The 24,509-nt window shown below is 42.5% G+C and overlaps 1 protein-coding gene and 1 long non-coding RNA gene across 7 annotated transcripts in view; one reads left to right on the top strand and one right to left on the bottom strand.

Moving 5' to 3' along the window:
- The window catches only part of LOC122461211, a 28,020-nt gene extending 9,801 nt beyond the window's left edge, over positions 1-18,219 (bottom strand). For 2 of the 3 annotated variants that reach the window (XR_006283031.1, XR_006283033.1), the window contains exons 1-3: positions 18,082-18,219; positions 8,438-8,574; positions 487-721 (exon numbers count right to left, since the gene is read on the bottom strand). This is a non-coding gene — a long non-coding RNA (uncharacterized LOC122461211). The remainder of the gene's footprint in view (positions 1-486; positions 722-8,437; positions 8,575-18,081) is intronic. The other variant, XR_006283032.1, reaches the window with a different exon arrangement.
- FBXW4 (F-box and WD repeat domain containing 4) overlaps positions 17,840-24,509 on the top strand; it is a 91,564-nt gene continuing 84,894 nt past the window's right edge. Inside the window, exon 1 of one of the 4 annotated variants that reach the window (XM_043519929.1) lies at positions 17,840-18,215. In XM_043519929.1, coding sequence (XP_043375864.1) covers positions 17,968-18,215 — 248 coding nt within the window. In that variant the 5' untranslated portion in view covers positions 17,840-17,967. The remainder of the gene's footprint in view (positions 18,216-24,509) is intronic. The other 3 variants (XM_038408150.2, XR_006283029.1, XR_005293813.2) reach the window with 3 other exon arrangements.

Raw genomic sequence — 24,509 nt, 5'->3', positions numbered from 1 at the left:
CTGAGAAAGAGTATGACCTTCCCAGAAACCAACTCACTCTGTTTAAACTGCAGATTGCTCACTGCTGCAAGAAACATTGAAATGACCAATAACAACAGTAAATCTGCTGCTGCTGCTTTTAATTTACTCTTCACTGTGGTCTTTTGTTTGAGAAACCATTGGTGCAATAACATCTTCAATGCATGGATTAAATGTCAGGAAGAAGTTGCAGCATGATAAAATCACAGAAACTTGACATAGGAAGTCCCTAGTCAGTACATGCTTATTCCTTGAAGTATCTTCTCCTGGGCTTTGTCTGGTCTACTCAAGTATTAGATCTTGCAGCTCTTCTCTAGTAGTCACTAACTGGTCCCTAATATTTAGCCTACATTTTCCTTTGCTCAGTTTCATTTGATCATTTCTAGTTATATACACCCTTATACACCCTCATCAATTCTGCTCCTTCCTTGGGGCTTACACATCTGAAATGCATATTGACATTTATACCTCCTCTCTCCCCACCAGAATCAGCACTTGTCAGCGTTCATGTTTGGGTCTTTCCATCTTTCCTCGTAAGTCAGCTGATCATAGGCTAGTCTGGTCGTTGGGTGGCAGGATCGTCTCTCGGTGCTGGGAGAGGTTGTGAAGAAATTGTGATGTGGCAACTCACTTCCAACCCAAGCAGCCTTCTTTGGGGTCTCTTATCTATGCACGCAGGTGACTCTCATCGAGGGGTACATGCCTGCCTGAAGAGAAAAACGGACCTCTTCTTGTTGCTGAGTTCTTTGAGGATTTATATTCCTCATTCATAAAGACACCAGGGAGGGAGAACTAGCATTTTAAAGGGACATTGCTATATAGCTTAGGTTCAACATGGACTTTAAACCTTAAAATGGTGAGGACCAATGGGAGTGGTGTATTCTACGGAATTGGAGCAGAGGATTTGGGAATAATTCTCTGGCTCTGGCATTGGTTCACAGTGTGACCGTGGGCAAATCCACTACCATGTCTGTGCCTCCAGTTTCCCATCTGTAAGATTAGGATAATGATACTGAACCCACTACACAGGGAGGTATTATGAGGCTTAATTAACATACATTTCCAATGACCTTTGAAAACTTTAGCTGAAAAGGTGCTATCAAACAAAGTATTATTATTATTATTATTATTTTATTATTTCTCACCTGGTGGAGAACAACCTTGGGGTTATAAATATTTTTTTAAAAATTCCGTCAATGCCTCTGAGAAAACGAGAAAACCAAAAAAGGAAATAGCCGCAGTTTGCTGACGGACTCACCAGTATTTTGTGCTCTGCACCAGCAGAGGGAGCACAAGCTCATTAGCAATCCCTAACCCCAGAGATGTGCTGATATCAAGCTGGTGACAAACCAAGAAGCAAAGGATCCAGAGCCAAGTTGAGGCCACCTTAGAAGCTGGGAACCTTGTTACTGAGCCACCCACTCACAAGTGATGGGGCAAGCCCAATCATGATATTGAAACTATGACTGTCTTGCAAACCAGAGAGCACTCAGGAATGAAATCTGATACATCACTAGGAGGTCCTACATGTAACTGAAATGACCAGCTGCCTAGAGACTCTGAGAAGCCATGAAATCTGAAGAGCAATGGCTGGAGAGGGTGGCGATCCACCAGAGGATGTATTTATCTCTTAGTGAATGAAAAATGCATTGAAAAATGTAGCAAAGTCATGCCATGCCAGATAAAATGAAACTTCATGTGCTTTCTTCAAGCAGCAATTGGTCACCTGTGCACCTGCATTCATGGAACATTTGTCGTTTTCATCCTCCCTTTGGGAACATTTATACAATACTCAACATCAAAAAATGATACCAAATCATTGTCCTTTTCCCTTTTGCACTAGCCCTTCACTTTGAAGCATAGATGACAGTTGAAATTGGACTAAGCCCCCGATCTCACCTCACATGGACCACAGGACAGTGGTCAGATGGCAATGCTTTGAAGTTGCTACAGATGGAGCACTGTGGGTCTGATCTAAAGCCCCCTAAAGCCAATGGGGGTCTGCTACTGATTTCAATGGGCTTTAGATCAGGTCCCATCTGGATGCATGGGTACTCAGCTAGAATGGAGGATTGGGAATTTCACTAAATAGGCTATCTCAGAGGTCACTGTCATTAAGCTTTTTCTGCAAAGAACAAGACAGGAAGCATGGCAGAAACTTCTCCAAAGGCGAAACTGGAGGCTCAGTCCTGCAGCTTTCATCTTGCAGGTAGTCCCATTGCAACCAAGGGCTACTCACATGAATAAGGACTACTTGTGCAAGCCAGGGTTGTAGGCTTGGGTGATTGGGTGTTTAACTGTTTACTTAGGGCCTGATCCAAAGACCAATGAAGTCAATGGAAAGGCACCCAGTGACTCGTACGGGCTTCGGCTCAGGCCCATACAGAGCCTACTCATTTAAAAATGTGCATAACAAAATGGGCAGCTAGGAATCAAGGACATGAAACTCGGGCCATGCTCTGTGCAGCAGACGGGTAATTTCCAAACCTACTTTTGAAAGGAAGGTTAAATTTCTCCAAGATAAGGAGAGCTAGAGTGAGCTGGAATGCATCACTGACCCCCCCGCCCACCTCCCAAGCTCATCCCCATGATAACAGCTGCTGTGCTGGAAACCTAATGCTGATGAAAGAGTTAAAGGCTGGCTGATGGGCGATATCGGTGACATACCTCTGAATTGAGCATGCTCCTGGAGTGAGACCGCGGACTGGTGTTACTCAATGAATAGAGGCCACTCCAAGGGAGTTTTTCCTTGAATAGAATGGGGTCAGGGAGCCGCTTTGGGGAACAATGGTTGCCACCGGCTAGCTGAATTTCTTACAATCACACACCATACCCCCTGATCAAATAGCTCCTTTGTCAGCTTGATATAAAAACATGTCATACAATGATGATCTGGAAGAATGACATGAGCTTGCCTTTCAGAGAGATCAGAAGGGCTTGTTGTGCACAAAAAGAGCCCCCATCAGAGTCAAGAAAGGGAAGAATGGAGAATGCAGGGGGTGAATGGAAACAAACAGCAATAACAACAACAACAGAAAAGGCGGCGAGTCGGAAGCCCGGGTCTGGTTTGTTTCACAGCGTCCATGGACACAGCAGCACAGCACGATCTCATTGAATCTCGTTCGGTATTAACGGGGATGTCGTATTGTGCTGCCATTGGGCTTCCATTGTCAATCTGCACTGGGACAGAAGAAATTGCTGGATGGGAAAAGGTCACTTGGCCCAACGAACCTGCCCCCCTCCCCAAAGTGTCTCAACGCCATCTCCCTGCTTTCTCACTGTATCCCTCTCTCCTCTGTCTTCCTAACAATGTCTAGCTGCTGCCTTTATGTTATGTTCATAGTTCTGTGTGCTGGTGTGGTCATTCTTGCCTATCTGCTTGTTATGACTTTGAGAACAAAATCCTTCCTGCCCAAATCCCTTTTTATCTTTCATGTTTTATTTCTTAGATTGTGTCTCCTGGTTTCAACCTTCTCTCACCAGCATTTGTAGGGCATTATCTAGATTTTTTGCAGGAGACGGGGCTTAGAATCATAGAATTATAGATGATTAGGGTTGGAAGGGACCTCAAGAGGTCATCTAGTCCAACCCCCTGCTCAAAGTAGAACCAACACCAACTAAAATTGTCAGTCTTCTCCCCTGACAATCTCCCAAGATGTACAGGAAAGGAGCTCCTTCTCACAGACCTCGTAAGGCAGAGCATTCCAGTGGTGTCTAGCCCAACAGTCCCACACTATGGCATTTACATGCATTATGAACAATATTTTGCAAGCTAGCAGAGCTCTGAAGGCCTGAAGAGAGAGGCTGGAATTTCCAGCTCGGCTCAGCACCCTCAGTCAGGGTCAGACTTTCAGACCAGCTCCAGCTGCCAAGTTCTTGGGAAAATCTGGCTCCAATTTTAAGTGCTGCACACTTGAAAAATTTGCCCCAGTTCAGTTTAAACCTTGGTCCCGTCTCTCTTTTTATGATTTTTCTATTTTCTGCCATTTTAAAAAATAACCTAGGAAATTCCACACAAATGCTGTGTTAAAAGATCATTAAATATATTTGGGTAAGCACTGCAGTCAGGAAATGCACTCTGCTCTCTTGTGTGTTTGCATTAGGATAGATTTCTAGGATCACATGCTATTTCTTTCTATACAATATATTCTCATACCACTTTTCTACAGCCTTAGATAACATCTTGCAGTATTCTGCACTACTCTGTATACACACAGTACAGCCTCATAAACTCATTTATAAGAAAAGTACACAACAAACGGTGTTGACAGACTATACTGTATATCGAATACAAACAACAAGAACAAATACTTGCTGGCATATATAAGCCATCTAAAATTGCTGCTAAATTATCTTAGTAGTTAAAGGCCTCAGCCTTTTCCTTCACCTGGAAGTCTGCACTGCTGTGCTGTCATAGGGCAATTGTCCCTTTAAGGGGAGTCAGGACCTTGCCTGCCCATGACAGCTCTCTGAAGACCCACCTGGCAGTAACAGGTTGCCCCAGGTGCTTGTTCTGTAGAAGAGCAACTGCACCCTATAAAGTGGGTGCCTGAGCTCGGTGAGGGGTGGTACTGCCAGTAGGAGGGCATCTCTAAGGAGAAGATGCTTGTAGGGGGACAGCAACCCCAGAGGGAGAGTGTTCCACAGGAAGGAACTGGGAGGGCTCCTGAGAGAGAGAGAGAGACTGTTTCCACGGTGGAGATAGCAGAAGTTTCCTGAAGAGAAGGAACTGAAGGCTGTTCTCCAAGGGAAGGGAGCAGGAGCAGCCTAGAAGCCCTGGCTTCAGATGAGGGTCTTGGGATGGGTGCCCCAAGGACCAAGCAGTTAGTTGGACTGACCCTGAGAGACTGGATTTCCTAAGAGCGGCCTGAACAACTGTTTTTGCTTATGTGTATGTTACTCTTTGTTGTTAATAAATGAGCGCCTCTGAGGGGGATGCTTGTTTATGCCCAGAAGGTCTGTTCTGGACTTGTCTATACCAGGGTGAGGGAGCGCCCAAGGCAGGGCTTGCCCACAGCGCCATACCTGAGTGCAAAGAGGGCCACAGCCGGAGATGGAGCGGCCAGATGTGCAAAACTAGCTTCATAATTAACCACCTCCACTGCTGAAATGTCTCAGCAAGCCTGTGCTGCTGGCTGGGAACAAACAGATAATGTCCAGGACACTGGCAGAATTAGTCAAACATGCAAGAGAACTTAGTTAAAATGTGTAAGTGGTTAAAGTTTTGACAAGAAAACTGTTGTCAGTAAGAGTGTGTCTGAAGTGGTATAAAAAACTGGGTTCTGTCTTATTTGTGAAATCCAATGGGGCCATGTAGCCAGAGATTCTATCACAGTGAATAAGCACAAGGGGCTGAGTTACAGTTGCACGTGCAACCTGAAGGGCCAAAAGTTAGACTGCAATCCAGGCCCAGTTTCCAGAGGTGCTCCGTACTCACTAGCACTCCCCATCTTCAGCGAGGTGCTCAGCGATTTAAAACATCTGACCATCTCTTTGAATAGAAATGATACTTCAACATTAGACAATGTGCTGTGTTTGGGGCTGTACTTAACATGCACCTGGACACCAAAGCTGGTGCAGCGGGTGGCTAGCCCCTTGGTAAGCAGTGTAGCCTTCTGTGACCATGTGACACTAGTCCGTGATTTGCACTTGCATCCTTTTCAGCTCTAGTTGGGTTTCATGGTGGTGGGTTTTGGCCTATCAAGCTCTAAAAGGCTTGGGACCTGCTTGCCTGGGAGACACCTCTCTCCCTGAGCCGTATTGCCACAGCTGTGGTCAGTGGAGGAGCTGGAGCTGGAGCTACCTGGATTTACAAAAGAGGAAGCTGTTAGAATGACATCATCTGGGAGAGCCTGAATGTTGAAACTCTGCCCACACGTTGGTTGGAGAAGCTGCTTTCATCTTCGGACCAGGGCTTTTTTTGTGGGGGGATGGGAACTATCTGGGGACGGTGCAGCATTTTCAACTTTCAAGCTGTAAGTGTTCTGTGAGTTTAGCTGGTCATTTATGTTATATGGTTAGGCATGGCTGCTGAATTTATCTTCTTAAAGAAGCGGTAGAGATACGCAAGGCTGGGGTTAAGCACTTTTAATATTTTCTTCTAAATTAAAAGAAATAAATATATATATATATGTGTGTGTGTGTATATATATATATATATATATATATATATATATATACATATAACAAAATCCACTGTCATCTTGTCGTTAGGGCTAGAATAGTATTTCAGTGCTGTGGGCATCACACACATCTCATCTCTGGCTCAGATCCTCAGCGGGTGTCAAGTGGCTTGGTTCGGTTAACTGCAATGGAGTTGTGCCAATTGACACCCACTGAGGATCTCTGCCTGTAAATCTATATTCCATTGTAAAAGAAAAAAGTAAATCTACGCTGAGAAAACACAAAGTTTGCTGAGTTAAGCACTCAAGAGAATCAGTAGACAACAAAGTTAAGGTTGCACATGCAACCTTAATGCTGTTCCGTTGTGAGTATGCAATATGATATAACCCTTAATTCTATGATCACATATAATTATTTCCACAGGACCGTGCCTCATTTAGTGCAGCAGGTGGACTGTGCTTAACCTTGCTTGTTCAAACTTCCAAAAACCTTATTTTATTCTATTCTTGTTCTTATATTTCACTCATAACTGGGGTACTGGATCAAGACTGGAAAAATTCATATTGAAAACTTTAGAAAGTTAGAAGGAATTGCAAAAAGGATCTTAGAATGGAAACACTTGGACTTCAACAATAATAAGTGTATTTCTCAGGATATATAGCTATACAGATCAGACACAGATGTTTGTGTGTACTTCTATTCAGTCTGGCCTCAGTGACAGTAATATAATGGGTGGTTGATACAATGTTTTAATATTAGTACAAAAGCACATATTTCTCTGGGTGATGTGACCATTAGAAATATTTAAAATGAATACATGAGACTCGATCAAAGATTCTGCAGATTGTTGCCCCTGCTCAATGCGCATTTCGAACTGAGGAGGAACCTGAAACCCATGAAAAGGACACTGTGTTTTTATAAAAAACAGAAACTACTGGTCACTTGATTGCTATGGGGATGTAACTAAACTGGGCTTTCTTAAGGCAGAGGGCACAATTTAAGAGAAACAAAAAAAAAGACATGAGGGAGGGAGAGCACGAGAGAGCTGAATTGATTTCACTCTGTTCAGGTCTAGCTGGAAAACACAATGCAACGAAATGGCCCCTTAGTCAGCAAGCTGCTTTTCCTAGGTTTTTCCCAGGGTTTGAAGTGGAGAGGGAGGGATAGTGTTAGAAAAAGCAAGAGAGACAAGGCAGTAGGAATGGCAAGGAGATGAGAAACATAGCTTGGAAAGGTGCAAAATAGCCTGTTTCTTCTGGTGAGTGGAAAACTTTCATGTCAGTGTCTCTGATTTTAAAGGGGGAGTGTCAGGTTAAGGCTCAAAGGCCCTGCTGTTCGAATCCTGGCTCTGCTTATGCTCATGCAACTCTGCCTGTGCACACACTTGCATGTACACTTTACATGCGCAAACACCTGTGGGCAAATCCATTGGACAAATGGGTCTTGCACATTCGGGTTCTATAACGTGCATGCTCAAGTATTTGAATAAACCAAGTACATGTGCAGGTGTTAGTACTGGAAAATCCTGGTTACAATCACATGTGCACCAGCAGAGGCTGGGTTGTGGCCCTATTGAAAAGCAGGGTTATTTTTTCCTTTTAAAAGTATTTTCATCCCTATGGTACTAAAACAACCTCAAGACTCTCAACCTCTCTGTGAAGTGGTAAATCTTGTTATATTCTATAGATGGGGAAAGTGAGACAGTGAAAGGCAATGTGACTTGCCCAAGGGCATGCAATACTCACACCAGTATCAGGGTTCAGAACAGAACCTGGGAGACTAGACTCCCGTTCTCGTACAGTAACCATTAGGCAATGTGTGCTCTAAATTATGAGGCATTCTGCACTGGATGTTTGTTTTGAATTTCTAGCTGCATTTTTATGTAACTCAGATAATTCAGAGAAACTATCAACAATGAGTCCATTGCAATCACAGAGCAAAGGTAAAAGCACAGGGCCAAATTTATCACTGATGTCACCCAACTGATTTCATTAGAGTTGTTCCGGGGGAAACTGGTCTAAAGTTTTTTCCTCTAGTTCTGCATTCCAAAGAACAGAAAGACTTTTGCACTCAAGGTGGAGCTCTGAGAGCTCTAGCGCTGCTGGGTGGCACAGCTGATCTCATTGGAGTTCTCATCCAAATATTGCATCAAGCACTCTAACATGCGGGCAAAAGAGAAAACATATCTAAGGATTATGTGGGGCTTAAGATCAACTTAGTGACAGATACAAATGTTACTTGAAAGATTCCTGAGCCATATAACCTTTTTTTTTGCTTGAACCACAAGCATACTCACACAGGGTAGTGCACACATCCTGGAGAAAGACAGACAGTGAATCAGTTTGCTTGCAGCGGACAGAACTTCTTTATCAGATGGAGAGGTTTTGACTTGAGACTTTGGGATGTTGGCGTTTTCCTTCCCAGTTCTTGTTTCTATTTAGATAGATCAATTCAAGTGAAAGGCCTTTTTTCGTGGCAGGTGGGCTGGAAAAGGGGGTTTAATTGCTCTTTATTCCTGGATTTATAATCCGACACGCTGTACACACGTTTGTCACAGAACTGTGTGAGCTGCCCGCCTCTCATCCATACATTGTCCAGCAGATGTTAAAGCTATCAAGGATGTTTGCAGTTCCAAAGGAAAACATTCTTTATTTTGGGATGTGGGATTTTTTTTTTACTGATCTAAACAAATAAACCAAAAGTAGTCTTTCCATGGGAGAGGCGGGACTTGCATGATCCTAAGAAACCTGTGTAAGTGGGGATCTGAGCCCCCTCCTCTGGCCCATAAACTATGTTTGCAATTATTTGTTCCTGCAGCTTATTGTTATCACAAAATTGGAGGCTAGGTTAGTCCCATTTAAAAATCAAGTGCATTGGCTTTATATTTTTATCTACATATATTTATTATAAGGCTTAAGCACTAGTTAGTATTTATTTGCATTACAGTAACACTGAAGGGTCCTGAAGAGAATAGGGGTCCCATTGTACTAGATCTGCAGAGACACATCGAAAGACACTGTCCCTGCCCCAAGACGCTTACAATCTAAGGCTCCAATCTTGCAACTGGATCTGCTAGCATGGACCAATGCACTCATGCAGGATTGGGGCCTAACAAAACAATTGTCATGGGAAGGGATACAATTCATTCTACGCTATTTTTATATATGCATTATAGATATTTTTCATAGTAGCAGCCGTGTTAGTCTGTATTTGCAAAAAGAAAAGGAGTACTTGTGGCACCTTAGAGACTAACAAATTTATTAGAGCATAAGCTTTCGTGAGCTACAGCTCACTTCATCGGATGCATCCGATGAAGTGAGCTGTAGCTCACGAAAGCTTATGCTCTAATAGATATTTTTGTTTACTTAGAAATACAAGACAATATAGTTCTCCCTAGCTGCCTCTCAAACGATCCTTTTGAATGGTTTTCATGGAAGAGGTTGGTCTTTAGGAGAGTTTTGGAGGAGAGGATAGTGCCTTTAGGGATCAGCATGGGATAAATTGAGAATTGCATCAAAATGTTGGTTTCCAGGCCTGAATAAGCTCATATTGCTTTATATAGGAATCTGTGTCACATTCACCGTACACACCAAATCACTGCTGAGTGTATGGCCGAATAATAAGAACTAGCCAAAATGAGTAGCAGCAAAAGAGCTGCAGCCTCCTGGTGAAAAAGGTCCAGTCTACAAGAAAGGAATGTCTCTGAAGTGTTCCTTTGACTCTTACCATCTTCTACAATAAGGAGAAGCAAGCCTAGAAACTCTAGCAACCCTGGTTCTGTGAATTTCTAATTGCTGAAGATTAAAGCTTTGGACTACCTGTGAAATAAGTGAAGAGTGGGGTGACAACCGCTAGAAACAACATCTCACTGAACTCAGCCCTGCATATGCGCCCAAAGAAGCCAATGCGAGTTTTATCATTGACTCTAACAGGTTCCAAGTGGGAAAGAAAAAACCCTAAAATATGTTTGTAGGTAGCCCCTAGAAGACACAAGACTCAAAACCATTCGTTCTGGAGACCAAGGGTGACCAGCCTTTGAAGCCTGGAGGGTTGGGGAGTTTCTCAGTCTGTGTGCGGCAATTATACTGCCCCAGCAGAAATCTAGCATTTGGAATTGAAAAGCGTTTTAAATTGAATCATTCAGAATCCCACAGCTGTCTGGTGAGTGATAATCTTATGCAGCCGAGGGGGGGAGCGGGAGGGAGTTACTGTTGGGAAAACTGTTAAAATGAACTTTTTTCTAAATAGATACTTCAGATAATTCTTTGAAATCCAAGGTTAATAAATAAATAAAATCAGTTGATTGACTTCAAGAAGGTAGCAAATTAACAAAACAAACCAATAACAAAATCAGAATCCAAAGTAAAGGAATGACTGCAGTTTTGGCACTTAATGAATAATAATCATTCAAAATAAATTAGTAATAAATGAACTGTCAAGGCCAAATCTGAAAAAAAGGAGACGATGCAGTTTTATGACTGTAGCTGAAGATATACTTTTATTACACTGCAGCTTTGCCAAGACAGAGCTTTTGGAAGCTTTGCTGTTAGGTTTCATTGATCAAAATATATATATATATATATATATAAAAATATAAATATATATCTTTTTTAAACTATTCAACCAGCTCTGCTGCTGAGGCCAATATATAAGTATTGCCAGTGTATGGCAAGTGGAAAATGAAATTGACCATCAGCCTATATCACTATGAGCTGAATGTAGCGCAAAAAGTAACCAAACAACATCCAGGATGACAGAAAAGTTAGATTTGTAAAATTCTTTCTCTTTTAATAATCTTAGTTATTAGTAATAAAGGGCCCCATCCTGGAAATGTGTAATAGCTTGTGAGATGTGATAATTCCCCTCAGTTCCCACTGAGGGCTCTCAGTTCCTTGCAGAAGATGTTGAGTACCTCACAGGATAGGGAACAATAGATGTATATAGTTTTATACGAGATTTTCCCCCATTAATGGCACTTTGTACAAAGCAGCTTTTAATTCTGATTTGTTCTGGTGTATTTTTATGGAGACTAAACCAAATCCATGAAGCATGATTTGGAGAAAACCAGCAGAAGATTTTACCTCTTATTCAACATAACCTTCTTTTTATCCTCTTTAATCCCTCAATAATTTTTTGTGCTCCTCTTGCAGAAAAGCAATTTTGCTAATCACCTTTGCGCCAATCCCTGCATTCCTGACAATAGTGTGAACAGCTTCCATCAAAGTCTTTGATGTGGGAAAGACACACACACACATGTAATCTGAAAACAATTCAGCTCCTTGCTGCTCAATGGAGAGCACTCTGCTTTAATAGAGTGCAAGTTCTGTGGAGGTTTCTAATCCTTTCTGCCAAAGAAGAGGAGACTCAGTCAGGTAGCACACCTTATTCAGAAGTTAAAATAACATGTTACTGCTCTCAGAGAAAATCAAAACAACTCAAGATCAAAAACAGATTCCGCCTTCCCTAACAGGGTAGACTCTCTACTCAGATAACGCTTGATCTAAGTGTGTAACAAGTAACCTGCTTTAATCCCTCAAAGCGATGGTGTTACAGATAAGTACTGTAGTAGTATATGCGGTATCTTAAGTTTCAGAAATATACAAAAGTGTTGGGTGAAAAGAAAAACAAAACAAAAACCTGTCCACTTGACTGTGTCTTTAGCTGGAAAGTTATATTGGAGGGCAGTACAGAGATGAATAAAAGCCCGTGAGAAGGAAATAGCAAGCAAATGATGGGCAGGTATTGACATGGTATTTCTTACATGCTGCAGTTGATTGACTTTTACCATTATGTTAGAAGCTTTCAGATTGTAACTGCTCATTTAGGCCCTGCTCTTGCTGTGCCAGCCCAGAGCCCTGCTAACTTCAATGAGGTTCTCTGCAGTCATTGCCCATGACAGGATTGGGGCCTTAGCTTGTTAGCTTTTTGAGGTAGGAAATGTAATTTGCTATATGTTTATCCAGTGCCTAGCACAATGGGGTCTCAGGTGAGTGCAATATAAACAATAAAGTGATAATGATAGATGTATGTTTATTAGTAACAGGCAAGTCCTCAAGTGCCTCCTTACATCTTGATCCTGCAAACACTTTTACAGGCTTGCTTTTACACACATGAGTAGAGTAGTTCCAGTGGGTTCTTAGGGTCTGATGCTGCAAACACTCACTATCTCTAGTCCCTACTACTATGAGCAGTCTGTAGGTAATAAATATTTAGATACTTTGTGGTTGTATGTCATATGAGTAGATAACTCTAACATAGACAGTCCCATTGAAGTCATAGTAGTATGAACTATGCCTGGGAATACATGCTTCCAGCATTGGAACCATTCAGATTTTCTTTTTCTTTCTTTCTTTCTTTCTTTCTTTCTTTCTTTCTTTCTTTCTTTCTTTCTTAAAATAATGGAATGGTGATAGCATCTTTCTGACAAGATTTAGGCTATGCCTACACTACAGCTTATGACAGGTTTCAGAGTAGCAGCCGTGTTAGTCTGTATTTGCAAAAAGAAAAGGAGTACTTGTGGCACCTTAGAGACAAACAAATTTATTAGAGCATAAGCTTTCGTGAGCTACAGCTCACTTCATAAGTGAGCTCTAGCTCACGAAAGCTTATGCTCTAATAAATTTGTTAGTCTCTAAGGTGCCACAAGTACTGCTTTTCTTTTTGCGACTACAGCTTATGTCAGCATAATTTATGTCACTTAGGGATTGCTTACACCAACATAAGCACTGGCGTGGACAGTGCTATGTCCCGCCAACAGCTACTGCCTCTCATGGAGGTGGTTTTATTATGTCAATGGGAGAGCTCTCTCTCATTGGCATAGAGCATCTTCACCAGACACAATGTAGCTACGCTGCTGAAGCACTGTATGTGTAGACAAGCCCTTAGTCTTTGTGATTATGTTGAAGGGTAAAAATCTATACTAGTACACAAAGCTTATTTTTAGATCTGTTGATTAATCGCAGTTAACTCAAGCGATTAACTCAAAAAAATTAATCACGATTAAAAAAAGTAATTGCAATTAATCACAGTTTTAATCACACTGTTAAACAATAGAATACCAGTTGAAATTTATTAAATATTTTGGATGTTTTTCTACATTTTCATATTTATTGTATTTTGTGTTGTAATTGAAATCAAAGTGTGTACTATTTTTATTACAAATATTTGCACTGTAAAAATGATAAAATAAATAGTATTTTTTAATTCACCTCATACAAGTACTGTAGTGCAATCTCTTTGTTGTGAAAGTGCAATTTACAAATATAGATTTTTTTTGTTACATAACTGCGCTCAAAAACAAAACAATGTAAAACTTCAGAGCCTACAAGTCCACTCAGTCCTACTTCTTATTCAGGCAATTGCTAAGTTTGTTTACATTTACGGGAGATAATGCTGCCCCTTTCTTATTTACAATGTCACCAGAAAGTGAGAACAGGCATTTGCATGGCACTTTTGCAGCCAGCATTGCAAGGTATTTACGTGCCAGATATGCTAAACATTTGTATGCCCCTTTATGCTTCATGTTTCAACCACCATTCCAGAGGACATGCTTCCATGCTGATGACGCTCATTTAAAACAAAAAATGCATTAACTAAATTTGTGACTGAACTCCTTGGGGGAGAATTGTATGTCCCCTGTTCTGTTTTACCCGCATTCTGCCATATATTTCATGTTCATAGCAGTCTCAGATGATGACCCAATACATGTGGTGAATCTTGCCCATATGCTCAGGGTTTAGCTGATTGCCATATTTGGGGTCGGGAAGGAATTTTCCTCCAGGGCAGATTGGAGAGGCCCTGGAGGTTTTTCGCCTTCCTCTGTAGCATGGGGCATGGTTGACTTGAGGGAGGCTTCTCTGCTCCTTGAAGTCTTTAAACCATGATTTAAGGACTTCAATAGCTCAGACATAGGTGAGGTTTCTCATAGGAGTGGGTGGGTGAGATTCTGTGGCCTGCGCTGTGCAGGAGGTCGGACTAGATGATCAGAATGGTCCCTTCTGACCTTAGTATCTATGAATCTATGTTGTTCGTTTTAAGAACACTTTCACTGCAGATTTGACAAAATGCAAAGAAGGTACCAATGTGAGATTTCTAAAGATAGTTACAGCATTCGACCCAAGGTTTAAGAATCTGAAGTGGCTTCCAAAATCTGAGAGGGACGAGGTGTGGAGCATGCTTTCAGAAGTCTTAAAAGAGCAACATTCCAATGTGGAAATTACAGAACCCGAACCACCAAAAAAAGAAAATCAACCTTCTGCTGATGGCATCTGACTCAATTAATGAAAATGAACTTGAGTCGGTCTGCACTGCTTTGGATTGTTATTGAGCAGAACCTGTCATCAGCATGGACACATGTCCCCTGGAATGGTGGTTGAAACATGAAGGGACATATGAATCTTTAGCACATCTGGCATATAAATATCTTGCGACGCCAGCTACAACAGTGCCATGGGAAAGTGTCATGTTCTCACTTTCAGGTGACATTGTAAACAAGAAGCGGGCAGCATAATTTCCTGAAAATGTAAACAAACTTGTTTGTCTAAGCAATTGGCTGAACAAGAAGTAGGACTGAATGGACTTGCAGGCTCTAAAATTTTACAATGTTTTATTTTTGAATGCAGGTTTTTTTGTACATAATTTTACATTTGTAAGTTCAACTTTCATGAAAAAGAGATTGCACTACAGTACTTGTATTAGGTGAACTGAAAAATACTATTTCTTTTGTTTTTTTACAGTGCAATGTGTTGTAATTGAAATTAATACATTTGAAAATGTAACAAACGTAGAAAATATTTAAATAATGGTATTCTATTATTAACAGTGCAATTAATCGCGATTAGTTTTTTTAATTGCATGATTAATTGCGATTAATTTTTTTAATCGCTTGACAGCCCTACTTATTTTTAAGGTGCATAACCCCACAATGTTTTATTCAGAGTACTGTGTTTGTCCTATATCTGATCCTTTGCATAATTACTGCTTGCAAACAGACCTTTTAGCTGATCCAAATACGTCTTAGTTCTGTACCTCTTTATTGGACTGCAAGTCACAGGACATTAAGGCCCCAGAGTTGCAAACACTTACACATACACGTTTAACTTCATAGATTCCAAAGCCGGACGGGACCATTGTGATCATCTGATCTGACCTCCTGCATACACAGGCCATAGGCCTTTCTTGAATTAATTCCTGCTTCATATGCAATAGCTAGAGCATATCTTTTAGAAAAACATCCAATTTTGATTTAAAACCGTGATGGTGAATCTAATGCAGCCCTTGGTAAATTGTTCCAATGGCTAATTACTATCATTGTTAAAAAATTGTGCCTTATATCTAGTCTGAATTTGTCTAGCTTCAACTTCCAGCCACTTGACCATGTTAAACCTTTGTCTGCTAAACAGAAGAGCCCTCCATTAGCAAATTTCTGTTTCCTATGTAGATACTGATAGACTATTTAAACTTCTCTTTGATAAGCTAAATAAATTTAGCTCCTTGAGTCTGTCATGAAAGGCAGGTTTTCCAATCCTTTAATCATTCTCAAGGCTCTTCTCTGAACCCTCTCCAATTTATCAAGATCCCTCTTGAAGTGTGGACACCAGAACTGGACAAGTGTTCCAGCAGCAGTCACACCAGTGTCAAATACAGGGGTCATATAATCTCTTTACTCCTATTCAATATCCCCCTGTTTATGCATCCAAGGATCGCATTAGCTCTGTTAGCTAAAGCACTGCACTGTGAACTCATGTTCAGCTGATTTGCAACTAAGACCCCGTAGTCTTTTTCAGAGTTAATGCTTCCCAGGATAGTCTCCCATGCTGTAAATATGGCCTAGATTCTTTGTTCCTACATGTATGTCTTTACATTTGGCTGTACTGAAACACATATTGTTTGCTTGTGTCCAGTGTACAGAGAGATCCAGATCACTCTGTATCAGTGACCTGTCCTTTTCGTTACCTACCACTCTACCAATGTTTGCGTCATCTGCAAACTTTATCAGTAATGATTTTATGTTTTGTTGCAGGTCATTGATAAGAATCTTTAAACACCACAGGGCCAAGAATCAACCCCTCTGAGATCCGACTAGAAATACACCTGCCCTAGGATGAGTCCTCATTTATACTTATATTTTGAAACATATCAGTTAGCTAGTTTTTAATCCATTTAATATGTCATGTTGATTTTGCATCGTTCTAATTTCTTAATCAAAATGTCATGCAGTACCAATTCAAATTCCTTATGGAAGTCTAAGAATATTACATCAGCCTTATTTCTTTTATCAATCAAACTTGTAACCTCATTAAAAAATCAAGTTAGTGTGATAAGATCTATTTTCCATAAAGCCATGTTGCTAGGCATTAATTATATTATTTTAATGCTTTATTAAGTGAGTCCTGTATCAGTCACTCTATTATTTTGCCTGGGATCAAAGGTAGGCTGACAGGCCTTTATTAATGGGGCTATCCTGTTTACTCTTTTAAATTTTTGGCACAATATTTGCTTTCTTCCATTCTTCTGGAACTTTCTCAGTGTTTCAAGACCTATGAAGAAGCAACATTCATGCTCCAAAGAGCTCCTCGGCCAGCTCTTTTAAAACTATTGAATGCAAGTTATCCAGACATGCTAATTTAGTCAATAAGACTACTTGACTGCTTAAGGTTAAGCCCATACTTTCGTGCTTTTCTGGATCAAGACCTAAGTATTGAATAAAGGCCTTCTCTTAGGGTCATCCTATTATATTCTGAGGTGATCATATGATACTCATTAATAAATCTCCCACTGTATTTTCCACCAAATGCATCCGATGAAGTGAGCTGTCGCTCACGAAAGCTTATGCTCTAATAAATTTGTTAGTCTCTAAGGTGCCGCAAGTCCTCCTTTTCTTTTTGCGAATACAGACTAACACGGCTGCTCCTCTGAAACCTGTAATTAATAACTATTTGCCTTTCTAACTGTGGGGCCTGTCTGGAGTTCTGTGATTGGTAAGCAATCCCTGTATACAGCACTCTGGGCAGGTGGAAAGTGCTCTGGGCTTGTGTGATATTGTTAAGAGTATTATTTGCCTACCCCAGTGGGGAGAGCGGGGCTGCATGTCCGTTTTGGGTTAGGAGCCTTCCCTGTATAAAACGCTCCTGAGTGGCTGGAAGAGGCTATGAAAACGTATCACATTAGTAAATTAACAATCATAAATAATGTAACATGCGCCGGCCCCAGTGCGTGCGGGGGTCAGGAGCGCTCCATGTCTCCATCGGTCCAGGCTCCTGCAGGATGGCACTAATCACACAGTTATTAATTATCACCCATTATTCTTTTCCCGGCCCAGCGAGCGCCTGGCACGCTGGCGTTCGGGGCCCGGATGAGATTCATAAAAGCGTTCGCAAAAAGAAGAGGAGGACTTGTGGCACCTTAGAGACTAACACATTTATTAGAGCATAAGCTTTCGTGAGCTACAGCCCACTGCATCGGATGCATAAAAGCGTTGTTAATTCACGGGAACGATTCTGCATGGCCACCCCCTCGCCCTCTGCGCCCTGGCGGCCACCGAGGCGCGCGATTCCGTTATTAACGCCCAGTGGGCCGGCCCGTGGGCGGGTGCGGGGCCCGGGGCCCCCAGGATGCTCTGAGCCATGGGCCCAGGGAGGGAGGGAGGCAAGGAGCGGGCTGGCCAGGCCCTGTGCGCCCGGGCACGGCCAGGCAGCGGCTCCTGCGCCATGTGACCGGGGAGAGGCTGCCCCCGGCCATGGCTTGGCCTCCCCCCGGCAGCAGCAGCTCCGGCTCCCGCGGAGGAGGGGCAGGGGCAGGGGCAGGGGCAGGGGCTGCTGCGGCTCCATGGGGAGGCAGGGCCGCCCGCGGCCCCCCCAGGCGGAGGGGGGATGCGGGGCCGCCCGCCCCTCCCTCCTGTGGGCCCTGCCCGAGGAGCTGCTGCTGCTCATCTGCTCCTACCTGGACGCGCAGGCCCTGGGCCGGCTGGGCCAGGTCTGCCGGCGGCTGCGCGCCTTCTCCGGCCGGGACCCGCTCTGGAGGCGCATAGCCCGCGGCTGCCTCAACTCCGGCTTCAGCCAGCTCGGCGCCGACCTGTAAGCGCTCCCCGGGCCGGCCGCGGCGGGTGGGAGAGGCCGGGGAGGCCGCGGCCTAGCTGGTTGCCAGGGGCCGGCGCGGTCGCTAAGGCGCGGCGGGGGCTCCGCGGCCGCACGGGGGCTATTCCCGAGGCGCGGCTGCGCCCGAGCCCGCGGGCCCGATCCGGCCCCGGCCCAGTCGGAGGGGATGGAGCCACTTCCCCCCGCCTGTGCAGCCTGAGCGTGGCCCTATGGGTGACTGGGGGCCCCCCCCGTGGCTAACTCGGGTTAAAGAGCCATGGGGGGGGGGCGATGTCAATGCAGCCCCACCCTGCGCTAGGCGCTGTACAGACCAGTATGGAGACCCCATCCCTGCCTTGAAATATCTATGTGTGCCTGTGCATATATATATAGCTATAGCTATACACCCCCCCCCCCGCCCCCCGAAACACCAAACAGACCCTTCGTTTGCTGCTCCAAAAAGGGGGGGGGGCAGAAAAGAAAAAAAAAAACAAACAAACCAGCAGCACGTAGCCCAGGTAAGTAGGTTATCACGCTTGGCACAGACGGGAGCACACCCCTTCCTACAACATAGTCACGCTGTTCTCAGGCTGATATTCGCCTTCCTCCCTGTGTGTAATGTCTGGTGATGTCCCGTGCTGCCAGTGTTTAGGATTTTACGCTCACCTTTACCTAAAAGCAGAACAAAAAATTCTCTTTTCCTTGGTGCTCTGTGGAAGGTTCATTCAGCCGTGAAATTGACCACGCAGAGTGCTGTCAAGTTAAACTTGCTCCAAATCGTTGTGGAAACAAGCTTTGTCCAAACCGAAGACCACATTCAAATAATCGGTTTAGAGTAGCAGCCGTGTTAGTCTGTATCCACAAAAAGAAAAGGAGGACTTGTGGCACCTTAGAGACTAACACATTTATTTGAGCATAAGCTTTCGTGAGCTACAGCCCACTTCATCTATGCATCCGATGAAGTGGGCTGTAGCTCACGAAAGCTTATGCTCTAATAAATGTGTTAGTCTCTAAGGTGCCCCAAGTACTCCTTTTATTAAAATAATAATGCAGATAGCTCTTGGGGGTAGTTTGTAAGCTATTTGAGGTATAGCCTGTCTTTTTTTCCCCCCCCTCCCATGTCTTTGTACTGTGCCTTGCACAGTGGGGCTTGTGTCTTGGTTGGAGCCTCTAGCGCTACTGTAATACAAATAGATAATGATAAAACCAAATATTCCACAGAAATGTTTGAAACTCCAGCATTACAGCACATCATTATATGTAAGCAAAAATTAAACTGACTATATATGAAGCAGAAAATAATTTTTTTTGTCTCCACTGAAAGAAATGCAAAAAGTAAACAAGGTGCATTAATAGTAAATTGGGCTTTTTTGAATTCTCTTGCTTTTAATAACCCAGGTGTAATTAGTAGCCAGTAAAGGCACTTGTTTGTTTACAACATACAAATCTTCGTCTCTCACATGATGCTCATTTAATCTCCTCTCCTATTCTCTGCCCACAAATTGTCCGTAAAGGCTCAATCTAGCTAACTTTTTACTTGTGCAAATGTTCCTTTGTAGTAAATGGGATTACTCATGTGCGTGAAGTTACTTGTGTGTATTTTTGGCTGGATAAGGCATGTAAGGATACGGAAGACAGGATCTACTGAGAAACCCACAAGAGAGATCTGAATTTTTATTTTTATTATTAACTAGCCAATTGTGGCCATCACAGAAGAAATGACTCTTCAGGACTCATGTATTGTCGGACCCATTGGGATTTATGGGTTATAAACTCTTCAGGGTAGGAACCTCATTTTCTTTCTTGGATGTAAAGCTTGTAGCATATTTTAGGATTTATCAACCTTTTCTGCATGGAGCCCTATTCAGTGTGGCATTGCGTGGACACAGATATCTGCCTACATGAAACAGCTTGCAGGATTGGGGCTTCGGGTGCTGCTTGCTTCTCTTTAAAATCTATTACGCTCCTTATACAATGTATGAAATGCTATCTTAAGCAGTCACATGACATTTACTTTTCTTGTATGCAGTGTTGTTATAGCCATGTCAGTCCCAGGGTATTAGAGAAGCAAGGTTGGGGAGGTAATATTTTTTTTTATCAGACCAGCGTCTGTTGGCGAGAAAGAGACAAGCTTTCGAGTTTACACACATCTGAAGAAGAGCTCTGTATAAGCTCGAAAGCTTGTCTCTCGCCAACAGAAGTTGGTCCAATAAAATATATTACCTCACTCATCTCGTCCCTCTAATTTACTTTCCTTATTACTTTTGGGACAACAATAGATAGATAATAAACGTCTTTAAAAATTATCATACTTCTTTAAAAAACATTTCCTACTGATCTGTATAAAAATGTTCCTGAACGAAAATATATCCAAGCTCCAACAGCTCAAACGAGTTTAGATTGTGGGAGGGGACTAATGGGGGATGTGGGAAGTTCCCACATCTAGATTTTAAGATCAGAAGATATGGTTGGGTCATCTAGCCTGACCTCCAGTATAATTCTATGGTCTGTGTTAAAGTCTCAGCCACTCTGAGTGCGATACAGACCTGTGTAGGAAAATCCAATTGGTGTTCAAGTTTAACACCTAAACCATTTAGCCATCACAGCCCAGGACTACACTCTTTGCTCAGGCAATTCTCCCTTTGAAGTCAGCGGGAGCAAGGGCTGTGGGGCAGCTGTGCATTGTGGCTTCTGGAGTCTGTCTGCTCTGATATATTATTTTGTCTTCTGAGGAAATGAAGTTCTGTATTTTTTCATTAAGAATAAGGTGGTGCAGTGCCGCTCCGGCTGCAGGAGGGATCAGGTATACAGCAGAGCAGGTGCAACGCAGTGGAATGTAGGCCAATAAACAGCTACAAAAAGATTCAGTAAGTTTGGGGGGCAGGGGCGGGATATGAGTGGAGGATGTTTGTAAGTAGGGGCAAGGGCGCTTGAACCTACGTAAACTTCCAGGGTTTTGGGTTCTCTTGGATGCACTTTGGACAATTTATTTGATATTCTGGGGCGTCCTTTTAAAAAATCTCTTTAAATACCTCTCCATGATGAGTACTATTTGAATGCTGACAGTATGTGCTGTATAAATGGATGCATAGTCCTGGTCCCAAGGAATTTACAGTCAGACACGGACAATACACCAGGTCAGTGGTTTTCAACCTGTGATCCCTGGATCCAGGGCGATCTGCAGACTATGTCTAAGATTTCCAAAAGGTCTTCCCCTCCATTTGAAATTTTTTAGGGGTCTACAAATGAAGAAAGGTTGGAACCACTGCACCAGATGACACTAAAAGCTGCTTATGCAGCAACCTCAAGGAGTATCAGATAGCTAACCAGCAGGCTTGAAAAACATGGAACCTCAAGGACGGTGATAGGGGATGGGTCACTTGATGATTCCCTGTTCTGTTCATTCCCTCTGGGGCACCTGGCATTAGCCGCTGTCGGAAGACAGGATCCTGGGCTAGATGGACCTTTGGTGTGACCCAGTATGGCTGCTCGTATGTTCTTTACTCTTTGTTGAGGTAGATAAACTGAAAAAAGAAAAGGACTACTTGTGGCACTTTAGAAACTAACAAATTTATTTGAGCATAAGCTTTCGTGAGCTACAGCTCACTTCATCGGATGCAAACTGAGTATCACGGCATCTGCTGTGTGCTGATCTTCTGGATGAGAGCTAAAAGCCAGGATCCTGCTGGCTCTGCATGGAGATTAAAGATCTCATAACATATCTTGGGTGAGGATTATCCCAGTGTTCTTTGCCAAAATCTCCACACCTCTGTACACCAGCTTGTTGCCTCCCTTCTCCCAGTGATGGTGTGTCAGTGCAGATCTATCTCATGAAGAGCTGTGGAACGAAAGGGGTGATATAAATGTTCCATACAGCATTGCTGCACACAGTTGCCAAACTTGCACCCTACTTTACTGATATTGGATTAACAGACCTTCCATGCTTTAAGTTTACTAGCTTTTTCTTCACTGTCTATCCCCTGGTCTTTGTGTGTGTCTGGAAGCCAGAGACTTGGGAAGTAGGGATAAGTGTCTGTAAATAAGGAATGATGGTGGTTTGGTAATTCTAGCCAGAAGCCTGGTAGGTGGCTCACTGGTTGCAAACTTAACTATTAGAAAAGGAGTACTTGTGGCACCTTAGAGACTAACAAATTTATTAGAGCATAAGCTTTCGTGAGCTACAGCTCACTTCATCACGAAAGCTTATGCTCTAATAAATTTGTTAGTCTCCTTTTCTTTTTGCGAATACAGACTAATACGGCTGCTACTCTGAAACCTGTCATTAACTATTAGAGTAGGTGCTTAAACTAAACCATTACAGGGTGAATGGAGTGGTGATAGAGACCAAAGATAGTTGGGCCATCTTGTCTACCCCTCCCACTTTGGCTAATGCAAGATTATTCTCTGGAGATTTGCCAGTTTTGTTTTAAATTACATAAGTAATGGGGCTTCCATCACTTTCTTTAGAGAAGTAATGGAAACGTTGCCTAAAATTAAGATTTTTGTTTTCAAGGAGTTTGCACAACTACGTTCACTAGGGAAAGAGAGCAAAGAATGCTGCTGGTGCCCTTTCCAATAAATGTGTTGAACTGTACAGTTCTAGCAGAGATCTCCCACTGTTGCCCCCTGAAAGGTTAGCACAAGATAAATGGTAGTGTGGAAGGTGTACAATTCTGTGCAATTTTTCTTTTTATGGTACAGAAGTTCCATTTTTCTATAGCTTTATGATTTATTACTTCTGCTGTTAAATAACTTGTTTATAACAGACCTCTGATAACACTGTGTATGGGATAGAGGTAAATTTGGGTCTGAAATATGGGATGTCCTCAGTAATTTATTGGTTGTTATTTCTCTCCATTTTCTTAAAGGAACACAAATTTGAAAATGACACATCTCTCAAAATTGTGTACCTTTACATATAACTGAAGATTACTGTAACTGAAATATCAGAGAAACAAAGATATTTTTGTGTTAGTTTGTACGTTTGACTGTGTTGTCAGTTTCACTATTGTATGAACCTTTCATAGAACAAGGGGAAAGAGAGACCCTGCCCTCCCTTTTTTTTAAAAAAAAAGTGATTGTAAAACCGGGTAGCAAGGTGAGGCAGTAACTGAAACGCCTTTGAATTCATTCTTTTAAACTGCCTAGATTTCAGGTTGACTGTGCCCATCATATTTGTGTCTGGGCACATATTCAGGCCAATAAAATAAAATGAAAAACCCTGCTAAAGCGGTTGTCACATAGATTAAAAGAAATTGACTCAATTTCAGATTTTAGCTGTTTCACACAATCAGCTGCTGGTGCTGAGTGGTGGTGTTAAAATGTAACGCAACATTAACAACCCCGCACCCACGCCACCTCGGGGTAAACACAGCTAATTAGGAGATGTGTGTTTAAGTGATGTTTCATATTCAGTGTGTGATTCAACCACACACACACACACACACATATGAGGGAAAAGAAATTAGTTTCTCTTTAACAATGTTCTTAATAAAATTATCCCTGGAAAAAATAGGAAAGAACTTCACGAATTCACACCCATTGTGTATTAAGGACTCTGGGGCCTGATTCAGGAAAACACTTAAGAATGTGCATGAGTGCTTTGCTGGATCAGGCCCTTGGTCAATCAGCAGGCAAACAAACATTTTAAAATTTTTGCATCACAGTATATTTTGGTTTTTGACCTGTGTGGTTCTGGAATGTGACCCTGCAAACTCCGCAGGCAGAATTCCCATTGACCCACTGGGCAGGTTCTTTGTGGAGCAGCTGCAGGATGAGACCAGAAAATTAGGATTGTATTTATATTTATTTATATTACAGAAGTACCTAGAGTCTCAGGCTCAAGTGAAAATAGCAGCCCCATTGTGGTAGCTGCTGTACGAACCCAGTAAAAATATTGTTTAAAGAGCTTGTAGCCTAAGGGTCCAGGCTTCATGCACATACCGGGGTCTGCCCTGGCACAATGCACTGCAGGATCGGGGCCTAGGTTAATGACAAGATGCAATAGCTGGATGCAGGACACTTCCTGGTTAGAAGTGTACGGTAGTGTATCATGTAAAAGTCCTGTCTTAATAACTGTCTGCAGCTGAACCTTAACTGAGAAGTGATATGAAACCATTGTTTTGGGTGAGAACAATTACTATGTATTATGGCAGGTTTTAGAGTAGCAGCCTTGTTAGTCTGTATTTGCAAAAAGAAAAGGAGAGAGTACTCGTGGCACCTTAGAGACTAACAAATTTATTTGAGCATAAGCTTTCTTGAGCTACATCCAATGAAGTGAGCTGTAGCTCACAA

This window comes from Dermochelys coriacea, chromosome 7 (assembly GCF_009764565.3).
Source record: "Dermochelys coriacea isolate rDerCor1 chromosome 7, rDerCor1.pri.v4, whole genome shotgun sequence".
In the NCBI taxonomy this organism is placed as follows: Eukaryota; Metazoa; Chordata; order Testudines; family Dermochelyidae; genus Dermochelys; species Dermochelys coriacea.
Note: the sequence above shows the minus strand (reverse complement) of the source record. Positions and strands in the feature narration are given on the sequence as shown.